Source organism: Leptodactylus fuscus, chromosome 3 (assembly GCF_031893055.1).
Source record: "Leptodactylus fuscus isolate aLepFus1 chromosome 3, aLepFus1.hap2, whole genome shotgun sequence".
Taxonomy (NCBI): Eukaryota; Metazoa; Chordata; class Amphibia; order Anura; family Leptodactylidae; genus Leptodactylus; species Leptodactylus fuscus.
Window position 1 is genome coordinate 26,461,608 of NC_134267.1, and position 22,821 is coordinate 26,484,428.

Sequence of the window (22,821 nt, forward strand, 5' to 3'; positions counted from 1 at the left end):
AGAGTTATCACTGTGTGTTATCTTTGGTGTTACATAGGACTGCCGGTGACATCTACTACATTACCTGTACTCAGAGAGTTATCACTGTGTGTTATCTTTGGTGTTACATAGGACTGCCGGTGACATCTACTACATTACCTGTACTCAGAGAGTTATCACTGTGTTATCTATGGTGTTACATAGGACTGCAAGTGACATATACTACATTACCTGTACTCAGAGAGTTATCACTGTGTGTTATCTTTGGTGTTACATAGGACTGCCGGTGACATCTACTACATTACCTGTACTCAGAGAGTTATCACTGTGTGTTATCTTTGGTGTTACATAGGACTGCCGGTGACATCTACTACATTACCTGTACTCAGAGAGTTATCACTGTGTGTTATCTGTGGCGTTACATAGGACTGCCGGTGACATCTACTACATTACCTGTACTCAGAGAGTTATCACTGTATTATCTCTGGCGTTACATAGGACTGCCGGTGACATCTACTACATTACCTGTACTCAGAGAGTTATCACTGTGTGTTATCTGTGGTGTTACATAGGACTGCCGGTGACATCTATTACATTACCTGTACTCAGAGAGTTATCACTGTGTTATCTATCGTGTTACATAGGACTGCCGGTGACATCTACTACATTACCTGTACTCAGAGAGTTATCACTGTGTGTTATCTTTGGTGTTACATAGGACTGCCGGTGACATCTACTACATTACCTGTACTCAGAGAGTTATCACTGTGTTATCTGTGGCGTTACATAGGACTGCAGGTGACATCTACTACATTACCTGTACTCAGAAAGTTACCACCGTTATCTGTGGTGTTACATAGGACTGCAGGTGACATCTACGACATTAAAGGCTCATGTGACCACACAGAGACGGCCCCTCGGAGGCGCAGTGTAACGACAGATCTTTATTATTTTATACAAATGTACACGGCCGCGGTTTGTGCAGAAAAATCACACACAGAACACATCATGGAGGACGGCGGCTCCTGCTCTATGCTACACGTCCAGTGCAGTCACTCCTACACAATCCTATCATACAGTCCTCATGTCTCCTGGGAACACTGCAAAGAGTGAGGGACTGCAGGGGAGGGGCAACCAATGCAGGGGAGGAGACAGGACTGGCAGGGGAAGGGCGAACAATGCAGGGGAGGAGACAGGACTGGCAGGGGAGGGGCAACCAATGCAGGGGAGGAGACAGGACTGGCAGGGGAGGGGCAACCAATGCAGGGGGGGAGACAGGACTGGCAGGGGAGGGGCAACCATTGCAGGGGAGGAGACAGGACTGGCAGGGGAGGGGCAAGGACGGCAAGACAAGTTCAATCATTTAAAACTGCACATTTTTCCTTAGAATGTAGTGATCATATAAAACAGGTGATGCTTTATCATACTCCATCTGCATCCAGTGCTGCAGTCTCACCTCCACTGTCACATCCTGTTTCCTTGTATCCACCCTAGTAGTGTATACTATATCCTGTAGTGCGTTGCACCCTGTGGCATTGTGGGAGATTCCGTTCCAATTGGCGCTTACTTTAGAGTAATTGGTGTGAACACTACACTGAGCAGATGTGAGGTCCTGCAGTGTAGACCTGGCTGTGACTAGAGTATAACACATAATGAGAACAGCAAAACTGTGACTGCAGCTTTGGATGTGACTAGAGTATAAGATATATTAAATCAGAGGAGTCGTCTCAGGGTTAGATGGAAGTGCCTATGGGGGGAGGGGGTTGTTGCACTCATTATCTGGCAGCAAAAAAAAAAAATCACAAATACTAACTAGACGGACGGTCCACTGGTATCCATTATATAACCTCGTGATTAGGTAATGGCCTGATGTCCCCCCTACCCCACCATAATCCGATAGTGGCGGCCATCTTCCCACAACATTAAATTAGTAAACATCAGTGAGTAGATCCTCGGGGGTCATTTGAGGGGGGGAGGGGGTCACATATTTCCTCCATCGGTCCGCGCTCTGCGCAATTCATCTTAATATCAAAAAACACAATTTTCAGAAATATTTTTACAATCCAAAATCCAGAACAGAGAGGAAGTCCGGTGCGTATCGGTTAGTTCCTCCCTCCACAGTGTGCGACCGTCAACAGCGCCTCCCAGCATGAAGGTCGCCGCAGTCAGAAAGTTCCAGTGCTATCACTACGTAGCTCAGAATCACATGACGTGCGAGGACAGTATAGCTCCGCCCACACACATTGAGCCCATGAAATGCAAATATGGCGGACGTCTTGTGTCCCCTTTTTCTGAAGTACTATATACACATATGAACCTCAGGGGTGTGGCTAATGCTGTCAACCAATCAGAATGCAGAGGTCCTGTAGGAAATAACAGATCTGTCACAAGGATTGGGCAGAGCGTCGCTGTGGGCCAGTCACTTACACGCAAGGGGGTTGGCCTAGTGTTGGGATGACAGGAGATGAAATGGCGGCAGAGTATGAAGGCGATCAACACATATATTAAATACAAGTCCTGGGTCCAGACGCGTCTCCGCCCACTGCGTCCGTGCAGGATAATGTCTTACACCATTGTAGCTTAGATACAACACAAGTCCCATGGGGGAGAGGCAGCTGCTCAGCGTAGGGGGTCATCAGGGGTAAAAACAGTGCAGAGTAGGCGGAGTCTCTGTAGATCAGCCCTCCCTCAGAGGAGTGTTCCTGGAGGCGGAGCTTGTTCTGTACAAGGTATAAGGAGGAGTCCAGCTCTGTCAGGGATGGGGAATGTTAGTGTCACTATATATAGGAGGCGGGGGCTAGCACAGAGAGATGAGTGGGAGGCAGGGCGGACGGCACGCACACGGGGAACGCTACCGAACATGCAATAATAATAATGTAAACGCACAGTGACCACACCCAGCGACACACTGATCCAGCAGTACAGACCCCAGTACATTGCACACAACACATGACTTGTATCACATCCGCCATGTGGCCACCATCCACACCATAATTGGTCACCACACGTCAGTGTAATGTCCAGGCCATCAATCACAGAGCACTCTCCCCCCCCATTCACCTCTCTGACCCTCCCCCCACCACCACGTGTGCCGTGCCATCCTTCCCTTCCCCATGAGACGTGCTGCCCCCATCCTCTCCGAGCAGCAGTAATTTTTCCACAGAACATAGAGCAGACAGCGCGAGTGCACGGATGTAGCTAACACAGAACATATAGACAGCAGGCAGCGTCTGTGCAAACATGGAGTCATCGGGGCAGCGGCGGACGAGCGATGTCAGTCTAATGGCGTACACTGCAGCCAGCTCCTGGTGCCTTATTGCCTCATCATCCAGAGGGCAGGACCCCTCCCCCTCCGGGACACAAGTCACTGAAGACGACAAAAGTTTGCAGGGCGAGTACCGGTAGTATCTTCCCTCCGTCGCTCCACCGTCACTGGTGGATCTCATTCTCAATGAGACTGTCCTCGCACGACTGGAACTCTGCGTCCTGCGTGTTGTCTGCGTTGATCATCTCTTCATCCTGAGACCCCTGCTCCTCCGCATCCTCGCTGTCACCGGTGGGTTCACTGTCTGCCGAGGAGTCCTGCAGGACCTGAGCGATGTACTTCTACAGAAAGACAAGAGCAGGGTCAATGGAGACACGGGAGAGGCGGGGCTAATGAGAAAGAGCAGTTAAGGGGCGTGGCTAATGCAGACACTGTGAGAGGTGGGGCTAGCAATGCAAATAGTTTATGGGATGTGGCTAATAATGCAAATTTAAAGGCTATGGCCAATATAAATATGTTAAGGGGTGTGACAAAAAGATTCAGACTTTTAAAGGGGATGGATGAGATTGTCAGATTTGTAATGGGTGTATAATTTATAAGGGGCTTGATTAGACCCCATTTCTACATCCATTCTGGCATTGGTCACCATCGTCTCTGCATAGCAGGATTTGGCGCAAGACTTACTGCAGACTTCTGAGAAGAGGCGTTGGACGCTGGGCGACCATTCGGAGGTCCATCGATGGCGTTCACCTCCGTGTGATCAATCTGGTTAAGGACAATCAGAATACATTGAGTGTAACTGGAGCGCAGAATTACAGCGGAGCAGAACTTGGTGCTACGACTGGCGACACATCAACAGACTTACCCTGTAGTTGTGAGCGCTAAGGTACTTAAAGTGTCCAAAACAGACGTGCGACAGGCAAATGACGATGGTGATCACCAGGACGACAAACGTGAACATGGAGGTGGGTGCCAGGAACCCTGCGGGACACAAGACCAGCAGTTATCTCCAGGTGACAGGCGCTACTTGTTATAATTCACTTATCACTACACAACAATTTATTCTACAGCTCATCCTCCGCATCCATGAACTGGATCCGGCCCCTCATACTAACAAGCACATGAGTAGAAGGTTACTCACCAGTCCTGACCGTGGAGAAGAACAACAGCCAGAAGAGGCAGAGGATGGGCGCTGCCACCACCTGACTCACAGCTGCGGAGTGGATCTTCTTGTCCAGTTTGGCGGGCAGGTAGGCGTAGTACAGGTTATACCGATCCACCAGATGCTTCAGCAGCATGTACATGAGGCCTGGTGCCAAAAGAGTCACCAAATCAGAGACACATTATATGAAGGAGGGGGGGGGAGGCTGTGACGGAATGGGATGGCTCATAAAATGCTGACCATGAGGTTATTAGACGGGACTGATCAATAGATGGTGACCAGGAGGAATCAAGATAGGACGACTCATTAAAAGGTGACTAGAAAGGATCAGGATGTGATGGGCTCATTTAGATGGTGACCAGGAGGGGTCAGGATGGGACGGCTCATTAGATAGTGACCAGGAGGGGTCAGGATGGGACAGCTCTAATTGGTGACCAGGAGGGGTCAGGAAGGCCACGGCTCAGATGATGTTGGGAGGGTTTCAAGATGGTCACGTGTCATTAGCTTATGACCACTTTGCGAAAATTCACTCACCGAACGGCACGATGATCGGACATGTGATGCTGTAGGTCATCACCACGGTGAATATACACATCATCCAGGCATAGGCCGCGCCAAACTGAAACTCATAAGCCTGATGCTGGGGGGGAAGAGAAAAGATATCCGTAACTAACATGGATAGAATGACAAGGCCCTGATCTACTTATACAATGATACATAAGTTATCATCTCCCCGCCCTGGCACAGTAACATCCTGAGATCCTTTCTGTATGTCTTAGATAAGAATAGCAGAAGAACTGTCCACTCATACTGTAATTCGCCCCTCCCCGCAGCGCCACAGCCCCTCCTACATCCTGACCTTAGATCCATCCCTGCCCCTATACCGTCTATGCTTCACAGTTTATTACTAGGTCCTTTCTGCAGTTACTCACCCGTTTGACATTTTTGCGCTCTGCAGCAGAACGCGCCAGGCACAAGCGGATCATGTACATCAGTAGACCTGGAATACGGAGCAGGTCCATGGCGTTACCAATGAAGGCAGAGGCGATGACATAATTTACGAAGAAGGCTCCATTATCTGGGAGGAACACGCACCTGGAGAGGGGGATGGAGAACACTACTATGACTATGTGCACTCAAAATACAAGGTGGCCAACATACAATAATGATTCAAGATAACCAGAAGGGGGCAGCACAGACATGTGATAGGTAACAGTAGTATGGAGGATACTCCACTTATAGAGAAGACGCCATATTGAACAGAACCATCTAGTCTCACTGCTGATGCCACCCCCTCCCCGCATGGCTCAGCGCTTAGCATGGAGGGTAAGGGGACTCCTCTCACAGGCCACAGCCATTACTTACTCAAACCTGATGGTCGCTTCTGCCAGAAACTTTTGATCAAAGAGCCAGCGGAAGAACAAGTCCAGGCTGAAAGGGAAACAGAGAGGAAGACAAGGGTTACTGTGAGCGATGGAGATGGTGGACAAGATGGCAGCGGTACAGGAGCCATATATCACCTGCTGAGTCCCAGTGATGGCAGTAGCAGCACCATGAAGATGAGGAAGGTGTAACACTTGTGCATTGTTGTGCGATTCTCACCCGACCTGTAATAAGAGAAGCGGTGAGACGGTCTGGTAATGGAGGCCGCTTGCACTGTGCCAGAGCAAGTGCAAATGTAAAGATCCATGTTCCGTGAAGTGAGCGCCATACCTCGTCCAGTGCGCCTCGAAGAAAGCAGAGTAGTAGACAATGGTGGGGAGGAGAGCAGAGAACGCCCATAGTAACAGGGTGGGGAAGAACTGAGTGATGATCGGATTCTGCAGAAGGAAAGAAGTGACACGCTTGGTCATGTGATCAGCGCCAGAAGACGACCGCGGCTGCCATGCAGGCTACAGACAGTGGATCAGTTACAGGTCTCTGGTTACCCCAATGTCCATCACAGGCCAGGAGAGTGCTCGGGGTCACTTGTAGTTTCCCCCTCCATAGACTTACATTTAGATACTCCACAGGTTTGGTGACATTAAACTTGTCCATGGTGGTGATGATGATGGCCGGAGTGGTGAGGAAGAAGAGGAGGAGGAAGAGGATGACGTTTATGATCAGGCAGCGGATCCACCAGAGGAAGCCTCGGGTAGAGAGGTGCTCCCTGTGGACGACAAGGACAGGTCAAGGTCAACTGTGAGCGCCCGAGCATGCACTACCTGTATAAAGTATCAGAGAGGGTGAACGAATACTGCATGTGAATGACCCTCCTCTGCCCAGCCAATCAGCAGAGCTGAGAGGCATCACATGACCCTGCCCTGCAGCTCTGACTCCTTAGAACCAGGAATCACCAAGTATATAAAGAGTCAGTGGGGTTACTGCACCGGTCCCCTGAGAGATGGGGGAGCCAAAAAAAAAAAAAATCTATGGCTGCCCCGGTCCAAGCCAATCTTTTACAATTTCTTTGGTCTCCCAGTATTGGCTCCAGCCTGCATCCCCCCGGGGCCCCACAATACTCACCAGTAGATGTTCTGGGGGTCTGGGGCGTAGGTCACAGCCCAGTTCTGGACATGCAGAGCATCACTGCAGGAGGAGTATTTGGGTTCCCCCCGACAGCTGCAGCCGTGACATTTACAAGCATTGAAATCCTTCAGGATCCTGCAGGAAGAAAGTACAAGCAAAATATCGAGGTTACTGAGGATTTACAGAATAATACTGCTCCGAGGGCTAAGGGGGCCACAGATATAGGATGGTGGGTATTGCAGTGCAGTATTTGGCGGTCACACACACAATATGGTGGGGGAGGGGTCACGTGCACCATACACTGGACTTACAGGGCGGTGATGGCCTCATTGTGAAATGTGACGAAGGCCATTCCCAGGGGCTTCTCATTGACTTTCTCCTTCTCCTTCTTGTATTCTTCCTTCAGCCGCTGCTCCAGCTTGGTGTAATATTCTATGGCCTCCACCTGCAGACACAGCAGTCATAAAAATTGCACAGACAAGACTACCCCCCCCCCCCCCAAAAAAAAAAAAAAAAAAAAAAAGCTAAAAGGAGCCTTTCTGGAGGGAGGATCAACCAGATCTATCACACCCCGCGACAAGTACCTTTATATATACCAAGTACCTGCATCCACCTGTACTATGTCTGCACAGCCCTGTACATGCCAAAGAGGGCAGGAGAGAGTGCAGGAAAAGGAGTCACTAGGGGGCGGCATTCCAGCGGGATTAACAACTCTTGTAGTTAGTGTTAGCTCAGCACCGAGAGCTTTATAACGCCCCACTTTCCCCCAGGTATGTAATCTTACTGCGCCCAAATATATTTGTAGAGCCCTGAACCGTATTCCCCGCCATCTTAGATCCATGTGTTCCCTACTCTCCCCATCCTCCGCACCTGCTCACAGCCTTTGATCTCGCAGCAGCAGAGGTGTCCGCAGGGTTTGGGGTTGATGAAGGACTGGAGATTGTCTCTGTTTAGCAGGTTAGTGAAGTACACGCGACCGCGCTCCGCCTTCTTCCTGTAGAAATCGGGAAAGAAAAGGAAATTGGCAGTCAGTAAGAAAGTGTGATCTGGTGGAGAGTGAGGGGTGAAGAGGATGAGGGCGGGGGGAGGGGGTTGGGTGGCTCATATAGAGAGGGGGTTACAGCACTGGAGTTTCACTGGATTCGGTCTTCGGGGTCTTTACCTCTCTGCGTCCAGGAACATCAGTCTGGCGACATCATAGCATGGCCGAGCCTCCAGGACGGTGCAGTTGGTGTATGCTTCTCTACAAGAGACAGAGACTTAATGATAAACCAGCCCATCAGAGAGAACGCCCCCTGATCTAGAGACCCCATTACACAAAAGTGTCCCCTGAAGGGAGTGTCCCTTGACCAAGGGATCCTATGACAAGAGCCCACCCCTCATACGGAGATTTTAACCCAGTGCCTAACCCTCCATGACACAAGTGACCGTCTCCATTCTCCAAGACCCCATCATAGGAGACCACCCCTCAGACCCAGAGACATCACACATAACTCTACCACTTACTCAAAATGTTTCTTGATCTTCTCGGGTTCGGCGTACTTGGATATCCCGTTGATAAAGAGCGTGCGTTTCACCTGTACAAGAGAACATGGGGAGGTTTATTGGCACCCCTAAGTGGGCGGGGGAGCAGCCTTCTGAGGGGCACAGAGGATACCAACCACATCATCCTGAATGTGTATAAGTCACTGCATGCACCGCCCCCTCCCCAAAGTGACAACATAATCTATATAAGAAGAGGTGAAGAGAGGGGCTCAGGGGACACATTACCAGGTCATCCTCCTTGTAGCGCATCTTGGACGTGTGTCGCCTCATGCTGTAAACTGTGAGCAGCAGGTAGAGAAAGGCGAAGATGGTGTGCAGCCAGAGCAGGTTGTTCCTGGAGAATGGGGAGACGGGTCACAGCGGGGGTCAGACAACAGGCGGTATTGTAAAGGTAATGTATGTCGGAGGACAAGAATCTCACCTGGAGTTCAGGTTGGCGATCGTCGTCCGCCCAAAGCTGTAGGCATTGTTTTCTGTGGTAGAGAAAACAGAAGAAAAAATCAGACATGAAGAAAATTTTTAGAAGGCAAAACAGAACTAACCCCTCACAACCATGGAAAGGGCGACATTGCCCCTAATCTACGGGAGTCACATGACTAATTAGGTCTACTCTGGAGGACAGGGAGGTGGTCTGGTCCTGTATCTTCACTATCTCCTGGTAGAGGTGGTACAGCCCTGTATCCTCACTAACCCCCTGGTAGAGGTGGTACAGCCCTGTATCCTCACTAACCCCCTGGTAGAGGTGGTACAGCCCTGTATCCTTACAAACCCCCTGGTAGAGGTGGTACAGCCCTGTATCCTCACTAACCCCCTGGTAGAGGCGGTACAGCCCTGTATTCTTACTAACCCCCTGGTAGAGGTGGTACAGCCCTGTATCCTCACTAACCCCCTGGTAGAGGTGGTACAGCCCTGTATCCTCACTAACCCCCTGGTAGAGGCGGTACAGCCCTGTATTCTTACTAACCCCCTGGTAGAGGTGGTACAGCCCTGTACCCTCACTAACCCCCTGGTAGAGGCGGTACAGCCCTGTATTCTTACTAACCCCCTGGTAGTGGTGGTATGGTCCTGTATCCTCACTATCCCCCTACTATCCCTTGTGTCACCCCCTCTACCTCATAGATTGTAAGCTCTTGTGAGCAGGGCCCTCAGTCCCATTGTGTGAAATGACTTTATTTGTTATGCATCTTTCTGTCTGTATTTGAACCCTATAAATTGTACAGCGCTGCTGAATATGTTGGCGCTATATAAGTAAAATTTATTATTATTATTATTATCCCCCTGCTAGAGGTGGTACTGCCCTGAATCCTCACTGTCCCCCTGGTAGAGGTGGTATGGCCCTGAATCCTCACTGTCCCCCTGGTAGAGGTGGTATGGCCCTGAATCCTCACTGTCCCCCTAGTAGAGGTGGTATGGCCCTGAATCCTCACTGTTCCCCTAGTAGAGGTCATGCATGTCTTCTGTACCTCACTGGTGCTGTATATACTGATCCATATCATTACTTGTATATTTCTTATATATAAGCCTCACCAAGAAGGTCTCCCGAGAAGTTGACTGGTAAGACGATGCCGACAGATAAGACTCCAACCACCACCAGCAGACCGATGATGTGCCGCTGGAAGGACAGGTAATGGACGGCGTCTGCTCCGCACTTCTCCCGGATTTCATCATCCCTGGGAGATAACGTACAATAAACCTCAGTGATCGGATCAGAACCCCCTGCCCCCATGTAATAGACTACTGCCCCCAAGTCATAGACTATCCTCCGTGTCATAGACTACTACACAACTTTCCCACACACCTGAATGACAAATCTGTAGTAGCGTATAAGTGCAAGTCCAAGGAAAGCTGGCTGCAGCCCTTTAAGGGGTTTTGCCAATCTATGGTGTAACCATGGACCCCTGAAGTACAGGGGTCATGAATGACCTCTGCTCCATTCAGCCTCTGCTTGCAGAATGCTGCGGTCAGGGGACCCCCAGAGGCGAGACCCCCATCCACCTATTAGACGTTACGGAAACCCTTTAAGGAGCTGTATCACTGGCCCCAGTAAATGTCACTCAGCTTTCCAGGAGCCTGAGCATATCAGTCCAGTTTCTGCCCCTCCCCCAGTAAGAGGGGTGTAATCTGAGGATTAGGGGATTACAGGGGAGAACTCACTTGATCCTGAAGATTGCCGTCAGCCAGGAGCAGAATCCCTGTAGAGGATTACAAGACATTGTGTTACTGTACATAACACCCCGGTATATAGTGGCAGGTCCGCCATATTGTACCTGACCACAAGATCAGACAGCTGAGTTTGTTACAATGTATCCAGTTTAGACAATCCTCTGTGAACTCCAGACCGATACACTGTAGCAAAGTCAGCAGCTGTGTGAGCAGCACCAGTTCAGAAGATCAGTGGTGAAGCTTTATTTATAGGTGACCAGACACACAGTAGACAAACTCCATAAACCGACCCTCTGACTCCCACCGATCCCCGTACTCACGTTATCCCTTTGGTCTAAGTCCACGGAGCTGGAGACGGAAGTCAGGCGCTCATAGCGGTCATGGCTTTCAGAATGCATTGCGGAGGCCACACTACGGAGGAAGAGAAGGCTCATAAAACTGAGGAAGTGATAGATCGGCAGAGGTCAGAGGAGGCACCAGCTGCAGAAAGGGTTAATCATCGCTCAGAAGAGGAGGAGATCCCTGTCTCATGCAGGAGGAGGAAGCCCCCGACCCACCAAACCCCAGACCACTCGGTGTCTATCAGACTGACCACCCTGTTACCCCCCCTCTGGTTGTGGAACTACAACCTCCAGCATCCACCAAGAGGAGAGACACAGGGTGTGGTGGGATAATGGGGCAGGGGCTTCCAGAGACACCTCCGAAGTGAAAAGAGACAGAACCGCATGCATCAGTGTGTTAGAGAGGACGAGAGCAGCCGCTGTGATTCACCCTGGTATTAGAGACACACAACACACAGGACGTACTATTCCCGCTCCTCGAGGAACCTGCGCCGGCGCCTCTGCCTGAAATGGGGGACAAAAACACCAGACAACGATTACAGCCACACCACATCATCATATGGGAGAACACGCCCCCTACTGGGTAACAGGAGTCCACACATGTAAGAACGCGCAAGTTGTTTGTCAATGTACAGGCCTCAGCTGCTGCAGAACCTCATAATCCACACCTCAGCTGCTGCAGAACCTCATAATCCACGCATCAGCTGCTGCAGAAACTCATAATCCAAACCTCAGCTGCTGCAGAATCTCATAATCCACGCATCAGCTGCTGCAGAACTTCATAATCCACACCTCAGCTGCTGCAGAATCTCATAATCCATGCCTCGATGGCTGCAAAACCTCATAATCCACGCCTTGAATGCTGCAGAACCTCATAATCCACACCTCAGCTGCTGCAGAACCTCATAATCCATGCCTTGAATGCTGCAGAACCTCATAATCCACACCTCAGCTGCTGCAGAACCTCATAATCCATGCCTTGAATGCTGCAGAACCTCATAATCCACACCTCAGCTGCTGCAGAACCACTTTTTGAAGAATAAGGCGATACCTCATTCTATTTATAGTGATGTTCTGAGGCATGAACTATGAGGCCCTGTGGCAGCCAAGGTGCCTACTATGATGTTCTGCAGCAGCTGAGGTGTATATTATGAGCTTCTGCGGCAGTTTGTGTGTGTACTAGGAGGTTCTGTAGCAGCTGGGGCACAGAACTGTAAATGCTGTACACTGTAGATGTCAGTAACCATTGGATAAGGAAGATCCTGCAAAGTGTGATCTGCCTCTCATCTTGTGCAGAGATAAGCAGTGTCCTGTAGTGCCGCTCATCTCTGCCATTAGGGATGTGATACAGATAATATTACACATGACAACATACAAATCTACAACGTACAAAAAGGTTATCACACATGAGCCAGAGCAACACCCTGAAGCTTCAGAGCAGCGCTCAGCCAAATATCAGGGATATTTCCCATCCTCCATAACCACTTTGGTTACAGTCCTCCCCCCCCCCCCCTCCCTCCTGTGTCTGCCTGTACCCTCTCCTCTCTCCAGTGACCACGCTGCCCCCTCTACCCTCAATCCAGTAACCGCCCTGTACCCTCTCCCTTCCCACAGATGACTGCCCCGCAAACTCTTCCTTCCTTCCAGTAACCACCCCATACCCCCTCCCTCCTGTATTTGCCCTGTGCCCGTACCCTCATTCCTCCCTCCTGTGTTTACCCCGTACCCTCTCCCCCTCCTCCAGTAACCAGCCCCCACTCTCTCCCCTTCTTCCGGTGACTACCCCGTATCTTCTCCCCATCCTCCTGTGTTTTCCCCATACCCTCTCCCCCTCCCTCCTGTATTTGCCCTGTACCATCTCCCCTTCTACCGGTGACTGCCCCGTACCCTCATTCCTCCCTTCTGTGTTTACCCCGTACCCTCTCCCCTTCCTCCAGTAACCAGCCCCCACTCTCTCCCCTTCTTCCGATGACTACCCTGTATCTTTTCCCCATCCTCCTGTGTTTGCTCCTACCCTCTCCCCATCCTCCTGTGTTTTCCCCGTACCCACTCTCCATCCTCCTGTGTTTGCCCCTCTGTTGTTCACCATGAGATCATATGGCCACGTTAACCTTATAATAAGCAATGAGTAGACCCACCTGTCAGCATCACTGACCAGCGCCAGCCGCCCATAGTCCCACGCCACCTTCCTCAGGATAGAGAAGACGAAGAGCAGAGCCTGAGGAGGTAAAGATTTCTATATGATGATATCTGACAATACATCCAGCTCTGCGAACACACGAGGAATATAAACACCTGATGTTCACCCCCCCCCCCCCCTCCCTCGACTCCAGGGCCTCTAGGGTCCCAGCAGCTAGTGTTAGTCCAGTCTGCACTGAGCTTTGTGGACACCAGAGGGCGGCAGAGCTGCTCACTCCAAAATCATGCTGCCCGCTCGCTCTGGGTGAGTCATGCGAGCGGCGAGAAAACCCACAGGAGAAAAAAAAAGTACATGAGATAATTATCACTGGTGACCCAGCAGCTGAGTCACAGACCCCCAAGGAAGCAGCTGAGCCCCCCAATGCTGGGACTGGACAAGGACCAGCAGCCAGAGGACGGGGACTGATAACAAAGAGATCGTGATCACCACCCACATTAATATCTACACCCTGATGGGCACCTGTCTGTGGGCAAGCACTGATGTGGTCAGGCACTTCACCCCTAGACCTGACACCCCCCCCCCAGCCATACGTACCAGAAAGCACATGAAGTCCAGCGCCAGCACAGTGGGCACTCCACCGAATGGCAGGCCCTGCAGTACGGTGCTGCGAATGCGGGCGCTGTAGCAGTAATCCTTGGTGGTGACATTGTTACAGCCGGCTCCACTGCAAGAGGTGGTGGCGCTGGTGCCCATAGAGGCCAAGGTGCCCAGAAAGAAGGGGGTCATGGCTGCTTTAGCATTCTCCAGCCTGCAAGGAGAAGAACAGATCATTAACTCTGAGACGTCCCCAAACCGCCCCCCATTATTATCAACTGCAGACCCCGCACCATGTACCCCTTATCACTAACCACAGACTACCCCCAACATGTACTACATATCACTGACCCCCACACCATGTAGCCTTCATCATCACTAACTCTATACGCCCCACACTCCATGTACCCGCTGTATATATTATAGAAGCCCGGGAAGGGGGGGTTATCCACATCAGTATTGTATTACAGACACCCCGTCTCTTGTATTATGTCACATAAGCCCCTCCCCCTCTGATGGAGCGTCAGCTCTTCAGGGACATAAATGACTACACATTAATCAGTCATCCATTTCTGGGTGCGGGAAAGTTCATTGACCCCCCCCCCTCCCCAAATCATCACCTGCGGCCTGTGGTGTGTTGGGCTTTGAGCGGAGACTCCCTGGACGATGCCACAGCGCGGTCACCTACTCACTTATCTCTGAGTTCCACGCCGGGCTACATAATGTGACTCATGTACACCAAGTGTCATGGCGGCCCAATAAGGAAGCGCTGGTCATGTGACTCCACCACCAGGTATGAACATAATCCGTTTGGTTGAGGTGATGCATCGCTCTCCGAGCAGTACGGGGTTAACACTGCCAACGTGGGGTTGTGAGTCACTCGGCTCCATCTCCTAGGTTACGGCAGTATGGCCAGGGTCTTGGTGACATGTGACACATTTGCAGGGTGCAGGGGCGGTTGTGTGTTTGCCAGAGGGCGCACGATCCGAACTCAAGAGCTGACACTCACATCACCAACCAGAGGGAGAAACGCGACAGGAACCTCAAGATAAGAAGAGGAATCCAATCTCTACGGCCAAGAGTCTCCGATACCTGAAAATACAGGAACAGGGGGCGGGGCCAGACAGCGGGCCCCGTGGCCAAGAGGTGGGGCTGAGAGTGGGCCCTGTGGTCAAGAGTCTGATACCTGAAAATACAGCTACAGGGTAGGGGCTGAGAGCGGGCCCAGTGGCCAAGAGTAGGGGCAGAGAGTGGGCCCAGTGGCCAAGAGGTGGACCATGCGGCCACGAGTCTCTGATACCTGAAAGTACAGGGTAGGGGCAGAGAGGTGGACCCTGCAGCCAAGAGTCTCGGATGCCTGAAAATACAGGTACAGGGTAGGGGCAGAGAGTGGGCCCTGTGGTCAAGAGTCTGATACCTGAAAATACAGCTACAGGGTAGGGGCCGAGAGCGGGCCCCGTGGCCAAGAGGTGGGGCTGAGAGTGGGCCCTGTGGTCAAGAGTCTGATATCTGAAAATACAGGTACAGGGTAGGGGCCGAGAGTGGGCCCAGTGGCCAAGAGTTGGGGCCGAGAGTGGGCCCAGTGGCCAAGAGGTGGACCATGCGGCCACGAGTCTCTGATACCTGAAAATACAGGTACAGGGTAGGGGCCGAGAGCGGGCCCAGTGGCCAAGAGTCGGGGCCGAGAGTGGGCCCAGTGGCCAAGAGGTGGACCATGCGGCCACGAGTCTCTGATACCTGAAAATACAGGTACAGGGTAGGGGCCGAGAGCGGGCCCAGTGGCCAAGAGGTGGACCATGCGGCCACGAGTCTCTGATATCTGAAAATACAGGTACAGGGTAGGGGCCGAGAGTGGGCCCAGTGGCCAAGAGTTGGGGCCGAGAGTGGGCCCAGTGGCCAAGAGGTGGACCATGCGGCCACGAGTCTCTGATACCTGAATATACAGGTACAGGGTAGGGGCCGAGAGCGGGCCTAGTGGGCAAGAGGTGGACCCTGCAGCCAAGAGTCTCTGATACCTGAAAGCATAGGTAGAGGGGGCAGGGCCAACAGAGGGCTCTGTGGCCGGAGATAGAGCTGTGTATGCTCGGTGTCCCGGATCCCTCACACATGCTCCAGATGGGTCACCTTGTGGGGATTTTCTCTGCTGGTGGAGGAGACTTAGGAGGATGAGACAGGAGAAGCGCTGAGACAGCAAGAGATAACAGTCACCTGGCTGGACCCGGGGTAGACACGACAAATGTTTATAAACACATCGCAGGGAGGGGGACGATTGTACAAGGATATATAGTGGAGTGACCTAAAACTACAACAGATATTTACACAAGTCCTAGACCCAGTATAACATATCGGTGAGCGGTAAAGTAAGTGACCCTTCGCTGTCAGTATCCGGAGTGACTGACTTGTGCTGTAGCTGAACATCTCCGGTAACAGTCGGTTAGTCCTGCACATCGTCTTGGAGGGATTTTTGTCTGTTCCCCCGAACAAAACATCTTCAGCTCCTTCAACTACATTTCTATTGGGCTGGACTTGGCCATAAAACTTTCACTTTCTTCTTCTTCTTTCTCCATCCTTTGGTAGAAGGACTTATCGTTGTCTCACTACATGACCTGGGTTCTCAAAATTCTGAGATGAACCTTGATCTAAATGACAGATGTCTGGATATTTTCTTTAACATTTTTTTTAGTAAAATTTATGTTTCTATCAATGATGGCGAGCGGTTCCGGCCCAGATGCAGAAATACAGGCCTGTACCATGACACTACCAGCAGCGGGGGTCACAGATGGTAAACAGACCGTACCAAGATACTACCAGTACCAGGGTCATACATGAGGTTTTTATGTGAGGGCGGGTTCACACCTGCGCCCGGTCTCTGCTTTCGGGTTTCCATCTTCTGCCAAGAGAAACTGGACAAGAGACGGAAATCCCAAGGTCAGTTTTCAAACCCGTTCACTTGAATGGGTTTGCAAAGTGACCGCCTGTGAGTGTCTTCTGCCTCTCCGTAGTAAAACTGTTTTTGTTTTGTTTGTTTGTTTTTTAAACGGACACAAAGTCGGACATGCAGGACTTTGTGTCCGGTAAAAAACAAAACTTTTCGCCGCGGAGAGGCAGAAGACGCTCACAGGCAGCCACTTTGCAAACCCATTCAAGTGAATACGTTTGAAAACTGACCTTGGGATTTCCGTCTCCTGTCCAGTTTCTCTCGGCAGAACATGGAAACCCGAAAGCGGAGACCGGGCGCAGGTGTGAACCCGCCCTTATATTACAGGGTTTTCCTTTCTCCAAATATAACACTTCTCATAAGTTCTATTCTGGTCTTCTCCATCCTCAGGACTTTGTTCCCATAACCTTCTGACTAGTCCAGATGATATTTAGTAATCTGCAGACAGGCAGCCATGTTCTCTCTGAGGAGCAGCAGCTTTCTCCTCGCAGTCCTACCATACATACCATTATGGTTCAGTGTCCTCCTTAGAGGTTACCTTGGACGTCACAGCCTATGACACACCTTGCTCTTGGTCAATCACTCCTAGGGGGGTAATTACGGTCCAGAATTTTCTCCATCTGTAAATATTCTGTCTGACTGTAGACCGGAGGAGCCCAACTCCTTACAGATGGTTTTGTCACCTTTTCCAGCCTGATCAGTATAACAAGTCTTCTTGTGAGGTCCTCAGAAATCTCCTTGGCTCATGCCATGATTCACTTCTATAAACACACATTGTGAAGACTTCTTGATTCCCGTTGCCCGCTCACACCTGATATCCATTCAATGGGATGTTGACTCCAGAATAACCAAGTCTAATATTTTTGCCTCCTTTCTTGGTTCTCTTTTCCTACTTTTAGGTCTCTTGTGTAATAAGCAGACAGTCCTGACATGGCACAATCTCAGCAGACAGGAAGCAGGGACTGAAGTCTTGTGCAGGAGGATTTCTTTGCTTGGGGTCACTTGGTGACATCTGAGGTTACTTTCACGTTCCTTACACTGTGTACACTGTCTGGGTATAGGAAGAGTCATATCTGTACATATATAGACACTGGCTGGTCACAATGTATCAGCATAGACAGGCATGTTACTCCAGGCTGACATGCACTGAAACATTATAACAAACCCTCAGCTGTGTGAGCAGGACTAGGTCAGTGTTTTCAGGCACTGGATGTTCTTACTGGATGTAAGTAGTGAGCAGCCGGCCACAGCCCCATGAGCCCAATGCTCCCCCCCACCCAGTCACGTTTAGTTCACCATAGGACAATATGAACCGCTGAACACTGTTGCTCTCAGATCATCTGCTGACTGTGATAAGGACTTTGTGGTCACTGGAGGATTGTCAGCAAATGGCACTGGGTGGAAGGCGAAGGAACTGGGGGACAAAATCATGAACCAAGCAAAATTACAGGAGCCCACACCCACCCGATGGCGGACACCGAGATAATCCTACAAGAACACCTGTCAGTGAGCCATAATATACTGGATACAAGCTCACCCAGACGATTCTTCCCTGTATACTCGGGGCAACAGGGTGGCTCAGTGGTTAGCACTGCAGCCTTGCAGCGCTGGAGTTCTGGGTTTGAATCCCGCCAGGAACAACATCTGCAATGAGTTTGTATGTTCTCCCTGTGTTTGCGTGGATTTCCTCCCATTCTACAAAGACATACTGATAGCAAAAAGACATGTATATTGTGATCCCTATATGGGGCTGACAATCTACATAAAAAAATAAGAAAAATTCTTCTCTGTATACTGAGATAATACATACTGGACACAAGCTCACCGGGCCCCGGACAATCATATATATATATATATATATATATATATATATATATATATATATATATATATGTGTGTGATCAAGGTGAAACAGGTCCACGATACGCATAGGATTGTAGATTCTCCTCCAGTTCACCGTGGAATTTTCCTGACTTTTTAATCTGTTAAATTATTAACATGAAATATACTGGACACAAGCTCACCGGGTCCCAGACAATCCGTCTCTATATACTGAGCTATTATATACTGGACACAAGCTCACCGGGTCCCAGACAATCCTTCTCTATATACTGAGCTATTATATACTGGACACAAGCTCACCGGGTCCCAGACAATCCTTCTCTATATACTGAGCTATTATATACTGGACACAAGCTCACCGGGTCCCAGACAATCCTTCTCTATATACTGAGCTATTATATACTGGACACAAGCTCATCGGGTCCCAGACAATCCTTCTCTATATACTGAGCTATTATATACTGGACACAAGCTCACCGGGTCCCAGACAATCCTTCTCTATATACTGAGCTATTATATACTGGACACAAGCTCACCGGGTCCCAGACAATCCTTCTCTATATACTGAGCTATTATATACTGGACACAAGCTCACCAGGTCCCAGATAATCCATCTCTATATACTGAGCTATTATATACTGGACACAAGCTCACCGGGTCCCAGACAATCCTTCTCTATATACTGAGCTATTATATACTGGACACAAGCTCACCAGGTCCCAGACAATCCTTCTCTATATACTGAGCTATTATATACTGGACACAAGCTCACCGGGTCCCAGACAATCTGTCTCTATATACTGAGCTATTATATACTGGACACAAGCTCACCGGGTCCTAGACAATCCTTCTCTATATACTGAGCTATTATATACTGGACACAAGCTCACCGGGTCCCAGACAATCCTTCTCTATATACTGAGCTATTATATACCGGACACAAGCTCACCAGGCCCCAGACAATCTGTCTCTATATACTGCCTATAATATACTGGACACAAGCTCACTGGGCCCCAAATAGTCCCTCCTTATATACTATGCCATTATATATTGGGCACAAACTCACCGGGCCCCAGATGATCCTTCAAGTTCTATGCCAGACATGAGGCCACCTCTTGGTCACAGCCGATGTCCAGGTCACTATAATGCCAGTGTTGTGTGTCAGTAACCCCTATAGATGGCAGCAGTCCGTCCCCTGACATCTATAGTGCCCAGCAATGCAGGAGAGTACATCCTGGTAATGTCGGTATGGAGGAGACGCTTCCTGCATTCCGGGAACATCTAAGTGCCACTTACACCAGGGTCAAGTGCAATCTACTGAGAGCCGCTGGCAGCCGCACAAGCCTGGCGCATTACAGCCTCCTGCTAATGGCACCTGGCAGCCTCCCCACAGCCCAAACTTATGGAGAAGAGAACATACAGGGGCTATAGGGCCCAGCCGGACATCACTGACCATGAGGGACCTCTGCCCCAGAAACACCCAGCACACGCACTACAGGGCGCTCCACCAGCACGCTGCACTGTCATGTCAGGAGCCACGCTCAGAGCTGGATCAACCACATTTTTTGATCATTTCAGCATCATGACTCAGCCAAGAGCAACCCTCAAGCCAAACACAGCAGAGGTCTGTGCCAGCAACTGATCACTGGGATGTGAGGGGTTAACAGCACCTGACCAGGACAGGAAACTCACCGCAGGTCTGCCGCACAGGTACCAGGTGCTAGGCAGCAACAGTTAGAGCCACTCCTTCTGGTCCAGTGTCAGCATGCACTGTAGTTCTGGTATTCCATTCATGAACTTGGTAGATGAGGATGAATGGGGCTACAATACCGTGCTGCGGAGCAAGGGGTGGAGAGGGATATAGGGGAAGATGAGGGGAAAAAAAGAAGCAGTGGGGCAGACATTGTTTCCTGACCTTGTAAGATGGGACTAGGTGATTTCAGGGTCCCCTCCAAGTGACAGGCAGTAACTGAAGACAAACAGCTCCCCCTATCTTAGCTGCCTGGACCCTGCACTTGGGAGAGTGAGGACTATGAGGTCCTCTCCATCTGACTGACAGGCGGCAGATAAGGAAGCAGCTGTAAAATGTGAGATCAAACAGCTCCCCCTATCTCAGCTTCATGACATTAGGTCTGTCTGTAGTCACAGGGTGAGCCCCGATACCTGTCCGACCAGACGTCAAAATATGTCCAGTCTCCTGGGAGTTGTCAACATTCAGCGGACACATTGTATCACTATCCCCTCCCCACTGCTAACCAGAATGACAACTGAACTGACACAAAGTAACGAAATACTGAATAAAAGAAAGTGACAGAGAGCCCTGGGGCCCAGATGTTTCCCTCCCCCGCACAGGTCCCATGTCCACTCATTTATTATTAACACGCTACTATTTGTAGAAGAGACACGATGGAGGCCGAGGGCTGACTGATCCCGCCAGACAAGATGGACACCCTGCAGAGGCGCTCCAAACCCCAGGGCCTTCCTCGTGAGCCGACACTGCGCTCCACCTGGGCCATCACCACGAGCAGACGCTCCGCAGCCCCCGGGCCATTCCAAAGAGCCGATGCTCCGCAGCGCCCTGGACATCTCCACAAGCAGACGCTCCGCACCTCCCGGGACATCCCCAAGAGCTGATACCAAGCACTGGCCCCAGGATCTGACAGTGGCCCTGAAGACTCACCTATTCAGGAAGGCCTACACCCTCCAATAACACTATCACCGCACCCCCATCTGTACAGTCTCCCCCTCTCCTTCTGTCTCTACCCCCTTCCCTCATAGATTGTAAGCCCTCGCGGGCAGGGCCCTCTACCCCACTGTGCCAGCCGATCACTGTCAGTATTATATCTACCTGTATATTCTGTGTATTGTATGTAACCCCCAAATGTAAAGCACCATGGAATTAATACAATAATGTAAAGCACCATGGAATTAATGGAGCTATATAAATAAACAATAATAATAATACCATGACCCTGAGCCAACGCTCCCCTCCCCCAGGCCATCCTCAATAGCCTGCGCTACCCATTCCCACAAACCGACACTCCGCAGTGACTCTTTATGCCTCCTGCCCCAACCCCAAGAGCTGACCCTCCGCTCCCCAGCACTGGTCTCTGCCATGCTCCGCACCCCTGAGCCATCACCGAAAGCCGATGCTCCGCACCAAACCTAAGGGCTGATATTCTGCAGCCTGTCCCAACTTCAAAAGATGAGGCTAAACACTGGCCCCCAGGACTCAGAAGTTATACTCTACCATGATCCCAAGAGCTGACGCTCTGCACCCCTGGGCCATCCCCTACAACCGATACACTGCACCCTCAGAAGCCAACGTTTCGCATCCCTGGGCCATTTCAGCTGTCGTTCTATATCCTTGGGCCTTCCTTAAGAACCAGTGCACCGCACCTCTGGGCCAACCCCAAGAGCTGACACTCTGAACTCTCGGGCTATCCCCAAGAGCTGACACTCTGCACCCCCAGGTCATCCTCAGAAGACGATGTTTTGCACCCCTGGGCCGGCCCCAAGAGATGACATTTTGCATCCTGATATCAAGGATTGACTCTCCGCACCCCAATATCTGACACTCCGCACCCCTATGCTGATCCCAAGAAAGCAAATACCCAGCACCCCCTGCCAGGCCAAAGGGGTCACCTTCTGCACCCTGATCTGACCCACTAGAACAATAAACCCTACACTCAGCCAAAGAGCTGACACTCTACAATCAATGCCGCGCGCAGTTCTGGACCCCGTCTAGCGCCCCCATTTCCCTTCTGGGCTGCAGAGCTGACACTCAGTCACCCCACCCTGCAGTAAGACACACAGCCCTGTAGGTGGGGGCAGAGGGCTGATCAGCGGCCTCTCGGGTCACCTCCGCACTCACCTGCCGCGGCTGGCACTTCCTCGCCGGCTGTCTACTCCCGCTGTCCCCGGTTCCGCAGCTCCTCAGCCCGGGGACGAACACAATGCAGGTGGGAGGCAGAGTCCGTGACGTCACGAGCAGAGCCCTCCCACCTCCTCTACACTGCGGCCCGGCACGCAGGGCGGAGCCAAGTTGCGTCATGACGTCGAAAACACTGCGTGCTTGCGTTCTGTGTTTATTTTCTTACAACAATGAATAGCTTTATTTAAAAACCTGTCAGGTACAATTTTATGACTGTGGAGAGAAGATTGACAGTGCTAAAGAGGGGGTCACCTGGCAACCAGATAGGAATGCTGGGAATTGTAGTCCTTCCGCTGCTGCTGTTGTTGTTGTCCTGATTCATTGTCTCCTCCCACACCCTGAGATACATTGTATCCCCCACAGGGGAGATGGTAACATAGTAACCAGCAGTGACTCAGCCCCCCATGGCC

General features: G+C 50.8%; 1 protein-coding gene across 2 annotated transcripts; it reads right to left on the reverse strand.

The window, feature by feature from the left end:
- Positions 1 to 3,060: 3,060 nt before the first annotated feature.
- TMEM63B (transmembrane protein 63B) lies at positions 3,061 to 22,488 on the reverse strand. Of its 2 annotated transcripts, XM_075267316.1 has the most exons (24): positions 22,352 to 22,488; positions 13,698 to 13,911; positions 13,102 to 13,181; positions 11,429 to 11,467; positions 10,943 to 11,033; positions 10,614 to 10,651; positions 9,987 to 10,129; positions 8,881 to 8,932; positions 8,685 to 8,793; positions 8,421 to 8,491; positions 8,077 to 8,157; positions 7,785 to 7,908; positions 7,226 to 7,359; positions 6,912 to 7,049; positions 6,402 to 6,555; positions 6,120 to 6,226; positions 5,927 to 6,013; positions 5,772 to 5,837; positions 5,339 to 5,501; positions 4,941 to 5,046; positions 4,386 to 4,553; positions 4,110 to 4,225; positions 3,929 to 4,009; positions 3,061 to 3,585 (listed from the first exon to the last, which is right to left on the reverse strand). In XM_075267316.1, the coding sequence occupies exons 2-24, from the start codon at positions 13,887 to 13,889 to the stop codon at positions 3,409 to 3,411; spliced, it is 2,517 nt and encodes an 838-aa protein (XP_075123417.1). In that variant the 5' UTR covers positions 13,890 to 13,911; positions 22,352 to 22,488; the 3' UTR covers positions 3,061 to 3,408. The 2 variants fall into 2 exon arrangements, with proteins under 2 accessions (XP_075123417.1, XP_075123418.1); XM_075267317.1 differs by lacking the exon at positions 11,429 to 11,467.
- Positions 22,489 to 22,821: the final 333 nt, after the last annotated feature.